Genomic DNA, 11850 nt, shown 5'->3' on the forward strand with positions numbered 1-11850 from the left:
TTTTCAAATATTAAGAAAGGGCAGTCTTAAAGCAACTAGATGTCATTTTCTGATGTTTTAAATAAATAAATATTTTATTTATAATTCATAAAAATTATTTAATATCCTTTTCTTCCTTAGAATTATTCGATTAAAATACGAAATAATAGGATCATAAATTAAATTTATATTTGAATTCTTAAATTCTAATATTAGAGATAATTTATAGTTGACAAGGACCAATTTTGGGCGTTGTGGGGGTGCTAATCCTTCCCCAAACGTAATCGACCGCAAATCCCTTTTTTATTATTAAAAATAACGATTTTTTGGTTAAACGCAGACCAGTTTATCTTTTAACTGATGTTTTCTTAAAAACTCTTTTAAAAGATGATTTTTAAGAATTCGACCTACCTAATCCAAAAGGCCGATGGCGACTCCCAAAATATTTTTTAAAATCAAAATCATTTTTTATCCACATTATTTTTCCCTCCAAGTAAAAATTCGTACCCGGGCGAAAACCGGTTACGACACATTTCTTTTCTAATTCTAATTTTTATGGGTAAATCACAAATTTCATCACTCAATTTTTTTGTTATTTCTGTTTTTGGTCATTAAAATTAAAAAAATCAATTTATTTATTAAACTTTTGATTCGTTCTTATTTTGGTCACTCTAACATTAAATCAAAAATGAATGAGTGACATGTTAATCATGTGTACATGTTAATCATGTGTGCTGATGCGAACTTCTTTTTATTCACATGTCATCCAAAACATTTTTTTTTAATTTTCGTTTCCTTCAAAGATTAAAGTTTTACAATTTCATCATTATCTTCCCTCGGCGATGCAACTACCATTCTATGAAATTTTCTCCAACCGCCCAAGATAATAACAAACTCGCCTTCTCATCCGCTACTACTCTCTCATTTTATATTTTACCTAAATCACTTTAAAATTCATGAAATTCAAACTCAAACTTAATGATGAAATTTCATAGAATGAGAAGGCGAGTTTGTTATTATCTTGGGTGGTTGGAGAAAATTTCATAGAATGGTAGTTGCATCGCCGACGGAAGATAATGATGAAGTTGTAAAACTTTCATCTTTGAAGGAAACGAAAATTAAAAAAAATGTTGTGGATGACATGTGAATAAAAGGAAGTTCGCATCAGCACACATGATTAACATGTCACTCATTCATTTTTGATTTAATGTTAGAGTGACCAAAATAAGAACGAATCAAAAGTTTAATAAATCCTAAATCACTATGATCTTAATATCCACAATTCGATAAGCATGGAATTAAGATATACAACTCGTTTCCTCATTCTCCACCTCTCCAATGTTGGGATTTGGAAGCATATATTTCATCATTAAGAAATCAAACGAAATTTGAAAATAGAGATTTTTTTCACAAAAAAGAAGAAGAAAGTTTTGTGTTCATTTTATACTTTTTAGAAGAAAAACATCCAGTCACAACGTCGTTAGGTATTTAATGAAGGAGTGATCAAAATAAAAGCAAATCAAAAGTTTATATAGAAAACTAAAAATTTTAAACTTTAATGACCAAACTATGAGTGGAAAGAAAGTTGAGTGATGGAATTTGTAATTTACCCAACTTTTACGTGCTGTCCTTGTATGTTAACTGTTTCATTCCAAAATTATAAACCAAATGCTAATAATTAATTATTTAAAAATATGTGATTAATATGATATTGAAAATTTATGTAATACTTGAAGAGGGTGACGAAAATAAAAGAGGAATGGAAATGGGGAATATTAATCAGGCAAAAGAGGAAAAACACTACGTTATCACTTCTCATTCCTCCCCCCCCCCCCCCCCCCCGCCAGACTTTAGATATAAAGAAGGGGATTATTGCATTTACAAATCCAATGCGAGACCTAAAACCAAGCATAGACTCTGCTTGCATTTGGGCTTATAAATACCACCGTATTCAAGTGCAAACGTCTGAAAAATTCCCCTTTTCCACGGTTATAACCAGCTTGTATATGGACAAAGATTTGCAGCAGTAAAGCAGGAAGAATTATCCAGCCAAAGATGTTAGAATACTCTGAGGAGATGTTAGAATACACGACCAAGAAGAAGAAGAACAAGAACAAGAGGAGGTTCAGCGATGAACAAATCAAATCTCTGGAATCGATGTTCGAATCCGAGACAAGGCTGGAGCCTCGGAAGAAGTTGCAGGTGGCTAAAGAATTGGGTTTGCAGCCACGCCAGGTTGCGATATGGTTCCAGAACAAGAGAGCACGGTGGAAATCAAAGCAGCTTGAACAAGATTACAGTTTCCTACAAGCCAATTACGACAATCTTGCTGCTAAGTACGAAAGTTTAAAGAAAGAGAAACAGGCCTTAGTGATTCAGGTACTTAATTACTTTCTTAATCCAACAGTTAAGCTTTAAAAAAAGGCAATGAAGCTTACATATATTTTACCCTTAATTTACAGTTGCAGATGCTGAACGATTTGATCAAGAAGCCGAAAGAGGAAGGCCAGTGTTACAGACAAGTTACAGCGACGAACTGCAATGATGGAGGTAAGGGAGAGACGACTATCAAGTCTGATTCGGAAGGGCAGCTCAGTTTCTCAATGGGAAGATCGGAACATGCACTCGGAGTCTTTTCGGATGACGATAGTGCCATAAAGACGGAGTATTTCGGAGCGGAAGAAGAGGCCAACCTCATGAGCATGGTGGATCCGGCTGACGATTCTTTAACATCTCCGGAAGATTGGCGCAGTTTCGACTACGATGGTCTTTTTGATCAGCCCAATTGTGGTTATCCATGGTGGGATTTTTGGTCTTGAAATAACAAAAAACATATTAGAGGAGATTGTATTCAAATAATCTTTCCTTGTGTATGAATATGTATCCATTGAATTTCAGATGAAGAGAAGTAGATTTTGCGGTCTAAATTCTAAATTCCAACTTAGAAAATCTACTGAAACTAGAACCCAGTATAAACATGCTGAATGATGGAATCTTGGACGGAAGCTGATAAGGCTAATTTCTTCTGAGACTTGTAGTGTACCCGTTGTACTCGATTTTGTTTTCTTCTCCTTAAAGTCTTAATTTTCTTTCAACAGAAAAGATAAACAGTCAGTATTAGGGGAGTGGGCGTTGGAATAAACATGGATGATATAGTAAATATTTGGCTATGCACAGCATGGGATACGCAAATAGTACGCAAATGACTTTCGTTTGTTTTGTGTATCATAATTCGACCTGCTTGGGATAAATATAGCACAAATTTATCCAAAAATGGATAAGTTGTCACCTGAAAATGTTATATTCTGTTCCTATTCCTATACATATATATATTGAAATTCTCTGTTCCAATTTAAATAGTGCAGTACAGGGTAATATCAGTGGCATCTACTAACAAAAGTCCCAAAAGTTCAAAGGGAGCAACATTACAGTACACAAAAAGATAGTTTAGATTCAAAATAGTGACGGAATTGTTGAACCGAACCCCTTTCCCTATTTCAGCCATGTTATCCGCACACCTATTTTAGTTCCTCTCAAGACGAGTCGGAGAGCCAAAAATCCATTCACCAGTATGTTAGGCATCACTATTCGATTTTAAATATGAATAAACTATTGCCCATCTCTTTAAACAAAATTGCTTGAATTTATGTTATTTAAATACTATTCACTCGAGTTCTCATAATTCATGCATATGTATGTATTGATTAAATAATAAGAAATGATAACCTTTGTGAACATGTTACATGCATGCCCTCTCTAGTTTAAAGATGGATATGGGCCAAGTTAACTTTTAGTGGACTCAAATTCAATTCAAAAAAATAAATTTCTTCATTTGCACTCGGCCCAACCTAGATTTTGGAGGGCTTTATTCGGCTCGAAACACAACTTGTTTTTTTAGGTGAAAATCCGTACTTGACTTGACATATATATATATATCATTTTTATTACGTAAAATAAGGATTTAATTTTTTAAAAAAAATATTATAAAAAATACTATTTTAATTATCTCTAAATTTATAAAGAATAATTATAATATTATATTAGATTGAATCGAATTTTTCATTCAAAATCTTACTCGGTCTAACTCTATCCATAAAAAAAATCAATCCAAATCGAAATTAAATTTTAAGAAAGAAATGACAAAATTGGATTAGATTAGAACCCGTGGAATATCTATCCCTACTTGGCTATGAAGTTTCCAGGAGGTGACGATGGGCCATTGTCCAACTTTTGCTTGAGTTAAATGGGTATCTTATTCTATTTTCAAAATGGATCAGACCATTGAAATTTGTAGACACAATTAGGACTTTTGAGTGAGCCAGAAATCTAATTTTTAAATTCTAGCATGAACTAAGTGACATAATAAAATAATTGTTGTTATTCATTGAGAATTTGTGTTCGAGTACTATAGATGTAAGGAGTATGAGCATTTAATGTAAAAAGATTGAGAGTTATCTTTAAACATATATTACCTTATACTCACTCGAATTAATAAAAAAAAAAAACTTCTAAGTTCTAATCCTCAAACCCGAGCATAGGAAACACCCCTTTCGAACTAGCCATTTCGGAATCAGTAGTAAAAGGTCCACCTTATCTTCTTCTGCAGAGGTGGCAAAATCAATCTAAACTCGAAACTAATAGAAAATTAACCCAATCTCTCTCTCAAATAAGCAAAAGGGTACAAATCTGTGTCTCTCCTCTTTGTAGATAACTAATTCGTACGAAGACATTGATTTCACTGCAAAAACATGGATAAAATTATGAACACCAATTGTTTCTCTATCTTGAACAGTTATTTTATTACTGGGTAGAAAACAAACAAAATAATCAGGGGAAATCGTGTGAGCAATTAACCGACCAATTGCAGAACCACGTTTAGTTCATTGCAGAATACAGAAAGGCAACCATGCTCTCAGATTTTGATTACTCTGAAACTATCCCTTTTCCTATTTCAGTGAATTGGAAAGCATAAGGTAGAAAATTATAAGGGTTTGTTAGCATTATTTGAGCCATTTAATCAGCGGGATTTCTGGGATATGTTGCACTCAAGCAGGTACGTGAAGAAGCAGTTTCACCAACTAGAAAGATGGGAAAGTTAACGATAATCCATGCCTATGTTAGCATTATTTGAGCCATTTAATCATGATTAGGTTAACGATGTGATGTCTTGTTTTTTTTTTCATCTTTTACTGCTAGTATGGTATCTTTTTTCTTGATGAAGATGTACTACTACTAGTTTATGTCATTAGTGTTTATATATTTATAAGACTATAAATTAGGAAATGGCAATGAATTAGGTGTGAGTTTACATTTTTCTTTGGGTGCATGTCACTTGTATTAAAATGTTTTATGCTTTCGTCATGCCCAAAAACTTGCTTTGTTTTGATTTTCCAGGCAATCACATCATTTGTAAACAAAAGAATTAATGATAAACGAGGAGCTTTTCATTAGATTTCCTTTGTTGTCAGCCCGACATAGTTGTAGTAACTGACAAAGAGGAGATGTTAAATTATTATTATTGTTACATCTCAACTCAATTTCAACTTTCAAACTCCGACTTGGTCAACAGTTTTAAAATGAATGTCAGGTACAAGTCAATAAAATAACAATTTAAATGATTGAACAAGTAAAAATATAAATATTTCTTCCATGATTAATTAATTGAGAATGAAGAAAAAATGAACATGACCGGAAAAGCTGAATTGTTCCTAATCCGAACAAAAGTCAAATCGTGTTTTGGTTCTACTTATGTGGATTTCATCACACAGCTCGGGGAATTTGTAACAAAGGATTTTCCAACCGGATTGCCTCTGGTCATGGCAGCCAAACGATCTGCTGCACAATTTTGCTCATATCGGAACTTCAACTCAAAGCTTTGCTGCAACAACAGATGTAGTGCTACAGCAATCAAGTTCCCTGAAGCTTCATTGATTCATTTACCAATATGCGATAAACCTCAACCCTTATTGGTTTCTTCTTCGAATCTCCTTAATCCCATGTTTTATACATGTTTCAATATATCCCTAGAAATATAATTACTCGAATCCAAATCTCATAAAAAAATAACAATTACTTTAATCATTGAGTCTACTTAATAATTCATTTTTGACAAAATCAATGATTAGACCATGGAAAACCGGTAGGTAGCGGTCTTAATCAAGCTTATCAAGAGAAATTAAAGTTTGTTTAACAGATCGCTGCCATTGGCTCACCAGATTTTTTTCACAACCGACAACAGCTAATGCAGGGTCGTACAAATTAAATATTTGTCTTGTTGAAGTTGGCCTTCATTATCCAACCCGAAAAATCAAAGCAAAAACTCATGCGACAAACGGCATTAGATAGATAGATAGATGCTTTGCCTAACTTGTGTGTGTTATAGGGTTGATAATCACATGCTTTTTAATTTTATATAAATTTAAAAATATTAAATGAGAAAAAATAAACGATTAAGATTAACTCATTATTTCTTTTTTAATAAATATATTCTCGTTTTCTATTATTAATTTTAGTCATCTATTTTTACTTATACAATATTCTAAATCTGTGTAAAACTAAAAGAGTTTTACATTGTGTAATTGGATCTTATTATATATATATATATATATAAACAAAATAATAATACATAAAGAATCGAAAAAATATACAAAACCTGTAAAATTTAGATTATGATAAAAAAAGTAATATTATATATTAAAAGAATATAAAATTACAAAATAATGACGATATCATTCGATTGAAGAAGATCCAGCACCCATGATACAATGATAATATTAATGCCTCCAGCTCTGCACTTTTGGTAAGTGAGGAAAATGAAAAAGCCAAACAGTGAATGTCAGACTGATATAGATTTCTCTCCTCTTTTAGAAATGAAAGATATAGATATATTATTAACCTGCAAGAAGCCAAGAAAAATGAGTAGGATGATGTATCGTCTTGGAAAAGATTTAAACAAAATTATACATTGATGACAAGGAATTAATTATTTTCTTCTTCTTACTGACTAATACCAAACCTATCGCCTTTTAAATAGTGATGATGTAATACCATGTTATTGTCAACAAACTTCATTCATATATATGAGTAGATAATTAATTATATTTTTAATGGTTTCATTATAAATTAATTATATTAAGTTAAAAAAATTCTCACTAGCATGAACTAAATTCCCTTAATGGTTAAATGAATGATTATTATTTCTAGAGATCTCATGTTCAAGCACCGACAACTGCAACAGAGATGGATGAGCTTTCATTGTCAAATGATTTGAGAATATTTAGAACATATGTTATTTTGTAATCATCTTAGCTTTTAGAATTCAAAACAAATAACTAAATTAAAGTAACTTGTATAATTATATTTTATATTTTCTTGACATCATGTTGATTCTTATAAGGTATATGTTACCTTTATCGATCCATCGAATAATGTCAAGAGAGGGGTAAATTGACTTTTAAAAACTTTGTGGTGGAAACAACCGAAAAATGAAATTTCGTACAAGAAATTTAAAATGGTTCGACTTTCTAAACCAAAGTCTACATCCATTACCTTAGCACTCACACTAAGGATTTCTCAAATCCATTAGATTTGCTAATCTTTAAGGACAATTTGTAGCCTTACAACAACACAAAAGGTTTGTACCTCAAAATTTTGCTCACACTCTCTCCACAAGAGATCACAAATTTAGCAAATAAAATAAAACCTCACAAAGGCAAATGAGTTTGCAACTACTTAAGCACTGACCCATATCACACTTGAGCAAGATTAAACAAAGAAGCTCACAAATGTGTTACAAATCTTTTAACAAGTTACCTAATTATTCTCTATTTAAGGTCTATGGTCGAGTGTGTTATCCTTTATTGAACCCATATAATAAAAATTAGTTTCCATTCGATTCTAAGAAGATATTCTGTTGTGTTTCCGATCACCGGAGTTATTTCTTCTATCATCCTGTAGTCGTTAAACATAAAAAGATTCATTGGATTCAAGAAATTTTAGCATCTTTCATGGTTAGGGCTCTCACTAAAAATCTAAAACTGTAATGGATCCAAATATATAATGGAAATCACTATTTAAAATATTGATTTTAAACACAACATTAAACCTATTAACAATATTGTTTTTTATTAACTACTACCACCTAGTTTACAACACTGTCCCAATTTCGACTACCATGTCATTTTCTTAATGCTCTGCCCACCACCTTCTTTAGACCCTTTGTAGTCTGTACATAAAAGCGAAAGCATCGGTCTCTGTTTTGTTTTTTTTTTGTTTTTTTACGATTAACTTAAATCCCTTGATTGTTGTATTAATTATCAGTAATTTAGAAAGAAGCAAAAGGGTAAAAGAAGAGAAAAAACTAAAACATGTGAAGGAAAACCTGAAAGCGGAAAACAGAACGCGCAGAGCCGCACAAAGAGTTGAGATAAAAGTGGTATATTTCCACAACCATACGGTAAGAGTTTCATCACCGTGCTTTTGCATCCTTCTTGGATTTGTTCAAAGTCTCAATCAATAATGACATGTTTGTCGATGTAATACAGGGTTTTGTCTTATTATTTATCATTTTCTCAAGTATTTGGATTACATTACATGAAAATGGTCTATACGTGGTGGCTCCTAGTTTAACATCTCCACCTTTCTTCTAAACTATAGATTGATCGATATCCTCCAAGTGCACTCGAGAATATATCAAATATAGCAACAGAGATGATGTAGCCTTTTAAAGATTTTTTTATACGAGTTTAAAGGGTAATTTTTATAAATTTAATAAATGGTTTTAATGATAAAAGATAATGTTATTTTTTTATATGATATAAATTCGAACAATGTAACTTATACGTGTACATGAATTTAACCAAATTTAAATATTCTTAACAAAAAGGAAGTGCGATCTTAAGATTATATCTGTAAATTGAAAATACCATCACCGTAGTATTGTTTAACTACGAAGTAAAAGACATGGGAACTTGTATTACTGTCACTCGTATTTACAGCGGTTAAAACATATATGAAAATGAAGAACTTGAGACACAAGGGTTGGATATTATGAACCTTCTGCATTTTAACTGCTACAAGTAGTATTCTCTGTCTTTGACTCCCATTTATTTCGCTGTCTTTAAAACATCATTTTCCAGAACACAAATGCGGTTAATAACCTTAATGAGATAAGCTTAACGTACGCCTGGGGCGAACATTGACACACAAAGGATTGGCCATCTCACATGAAAGCCTTAGAACCTCGGATAAGTCGACCGGATTTTGATCCGACGGTAGCCATTCAAACTCGTGCAGAAGAGACGCCACCCAAAAGGTGATGGTGGTCAACCCCAAGGTCTTTCCCGGACATGCTCGCCTGCCCGACCCGAATGGAGCCAGTCTAAGGTCCGAACCGAGCACGGAAAACTCCACATCACCTTCCTTCGTCACAAATCTTTCGGGCATAAATTCAAGTGGGTCCGCCCACTCGTTTGGGTCCCTCGTGATGGCCCACATGTTCACCATTGCCGTTGTCCCCTTGGGCACGTGAAACCCGTCAATGGTTGTATCGGTGATGGCTAGACGAGCCCAGGAAAGTAGTGGGCCTGGCGGGTGAAGCCTCAAAACCTCTTTGATCACAGCTGGAAGATAAATCATGTTCGTTAAATCAGACTCGTCAACGGCTCGTGATCTGCCAACGACCTTGTCGAGCTCATCATGCACCCTTGATAGAACGTCAGGATGAAGCACAACTCTAGCTAGAATCCACTCCATCAGTACCGCCACAGTATCACTTCCCCTGAATATCATCTCCTATATAAAAAAAGCAAACGACAGTGTTTAATACACTCAAACTCAGTACCAGAAATAGAACTCGGATTTGTCGTTTAATACACTTCATTTTTTACAAAAAAAAAATGTTAGAACATATGAGTAGGATTCAAATTACGATCGTGATCGTGTTTTTGGTCATGTCACGTTTACCGTTAGCGGGTGTTATTGCAGTCGTAGCGGACGTTATTACGGGTATAATGAGAATATCAAAAGATAACGATATTATTATTTCGCGTACGCTATCACAGTCGTGAACAACTATTTAAAATCCTGCATTTGAGTAATAGTAACAGTAAGAAGTATCCGATAGCTTACCCATAGAACGGCGACCATATCGGAGTCTGATAATTTATCGGCACCTTGGAGAGAGAGTAAAACGTCGACGAAATCTCTAGTTTTTACGTTTACTCGAGCTTGGCCTCTGTGTTCGGCTATGATTCGGTTGACGAAGCAGTTAACTTTAGGTACGAGGTTGGAGCATCGGACTCTAATCTTCTGAGGATCAAAATCTGCCAGCCACGAAAGATGGTCGGACCAATTAAATGTGCCGAGCAATTCGTAGCCTTCATCGACTAGTGCCTGGAGTTGTTCAACTTGTTTATTTTTGGAATCCATCTTATAGTTTTGTCCGAATATCGAAATCATCATATTGTTTAAAGAAGCTCGCTTGAGCAGTTCGCGTACGCGGAAGCTTCGGCTATTGTGAGCGAATAACGTGACCATTTCAGAGGCAATGATGTGTCTCTGCTCCTCTGCACCTTTAATCTGCTTAGGGCAGAAAAGGTGAGTTGCTGCGATTCTTCTCAGTGTTCGCCAGTAAACTCCATAAGGAGCGAACCCAATTGCTCTGTTGAACATCAAGCTATGAGCCGACTCTTTGACGGGACGATCAGCAAATACAGAGCTGTTAAGAATCTCTCGTGCTACATCGGAATTGCAGGTGACGATAACACGAGTATCACCGAGGCTAAAGGCCATGAGCTTCTTGGCTTTGCATGTCTCGGCAGCGGATGCAATCAGGTGGTGAGCCAGGGAGCTGGCCATAAGATTCATGCTGCCAATTATAGGAAACCCTCTTGGCCCTGGAATTGGAATCGGAATTGGCTTGTTCGCAACGAAAAGAGAGGAACATTTTTTGAACCTATGTTTTCCCCAAGCTGGACCACCGGGGTGAGCCCAGTACACTAAGATTATAACTAGCCAGACAAGAGCGATGATAAAAAGTGACCATGCAATAATTTCTTGTGAAAAAGCTTGGCATTTGGATACAAGTGCAAAGACCCACACACTCTCTATATTACTGCTCATGGTGTTGGATACTAGAATAAACTAAAGCTCAGGGGAAATGAAGGAGCGCTGGCTTTTCGATTTTGGAGCGTAAACCAACCACTCTACCACCTATTTATATAGAGGGGGAAAGACATTGGACATCCTAAACCTTTTGAAAATACAAAATACATTATTAATAAAGTATTATTTAATTTATTAATATTATATAAAAATATACACTTTTACTATATTATATACAAATCTTAACTTGTTATTATTCTATTTTAAAGGATAAACTTTGCATTTATTACTTAAACTATCAGTTTTGGTTTATTTTAGTACTTAAACTTTTAATTTTTTTAAATTCATATCTAATATTTATTTTTTGTTTCAGTTTAGTATCTCGTTCAAAAGTTACATTAGTTTTGAAAAAAATAAAAATTTAGATACTAAAACGGAACAAAATTAATAGTTAGATATTAAATGTGTTAAATTTTTAAAGATAAGATATTAAAATGAAACAAAAACTAAACGTTAAGTATAATTTTAAAAAAAAATTAGGTATTAATATAAACAAAAATTGATAATTTATGTTATCCCACCAACGCCGCTACGGGTGCATTGGAACCGGTTCTAACTTGCTGACGTTTATCTGTCGGCTGCACTCAAAGAACTAATCAGCGCTTAAAGATTGGTTTAACCTCTAATTCCATCCTATGCAAATTAGCCCCACATGACGATACTGTAGGTTTATTGAAGCCTATTTTTCATTTTGTACGCAGAATATTT

General features: G+C 33.8%; 2 protein-coding genes across 2 annotated transcripts; one reads left to right on the top strand and one right to left on the bottom strand.

The window, feature by feature from the left end:
• Nucleotides 1-1883: 1883 nt before the first annotated feature.
• LOC120135339 (homeobox-leucine zipper protein ATHB-12-like) lies at nt 1884-2804 on the top strand. The gene is made up of 2 exons (XM_039151616.1): nt 1884-2358; nt 2442-2804. The coding sequence occupies exons 1-2, from the start codon at nt 2035-2037 to the stop codon at nt 2796-2798; spliced, it is 681 nt and encodes a 226-aa protein (XP_039007547.1). The 5' UTR covers nt 1884-2034; the 3' UTR covers nt 2799-2804.
• A 6214-nt stretch (nt 2805-9018) lies between these two features.
• On the bottom strand, nt 9019-11153 carry LOC120135323 (cytochrome P450 78A3-like). The gene is made up of 2 exons (XM_039151605.1): nt 10108-11153; nt 9019-9771 (listed from the first exon to the last, which is right to left on the bottom strand). Exons 1-2 carry the CDS (start codon nt 11098-11100, stop codon nt 9139-9141), a joined length of 1626 nt encoding a protein of 541 aa, XP_039007536.1. The 5' UTR covers nt 11101-11153; the 3' UTR covers nt 9019-9138.
• Nucleotides 11154-11850: the final 697 nt, after the last annotated feature.

This window comes from Hibiscus syriacus, unplaced genomic scaffold (genome assembly GCF_006381635.1).
Source record: "Hibiscus syriacus cultivar Baekdansim isolate YM2019G1 unplaced genomic scaffold, ASM638163v2 tig00110607_pilon, whole genome shotgun sequence".
Taxonomy (NCBI): Eukaryota; Viridiplantae; Streptophyta; class Magnoliopsida; order Malvales; family Malvaceae; genus Hibiscus; species Hibiscus syriacus.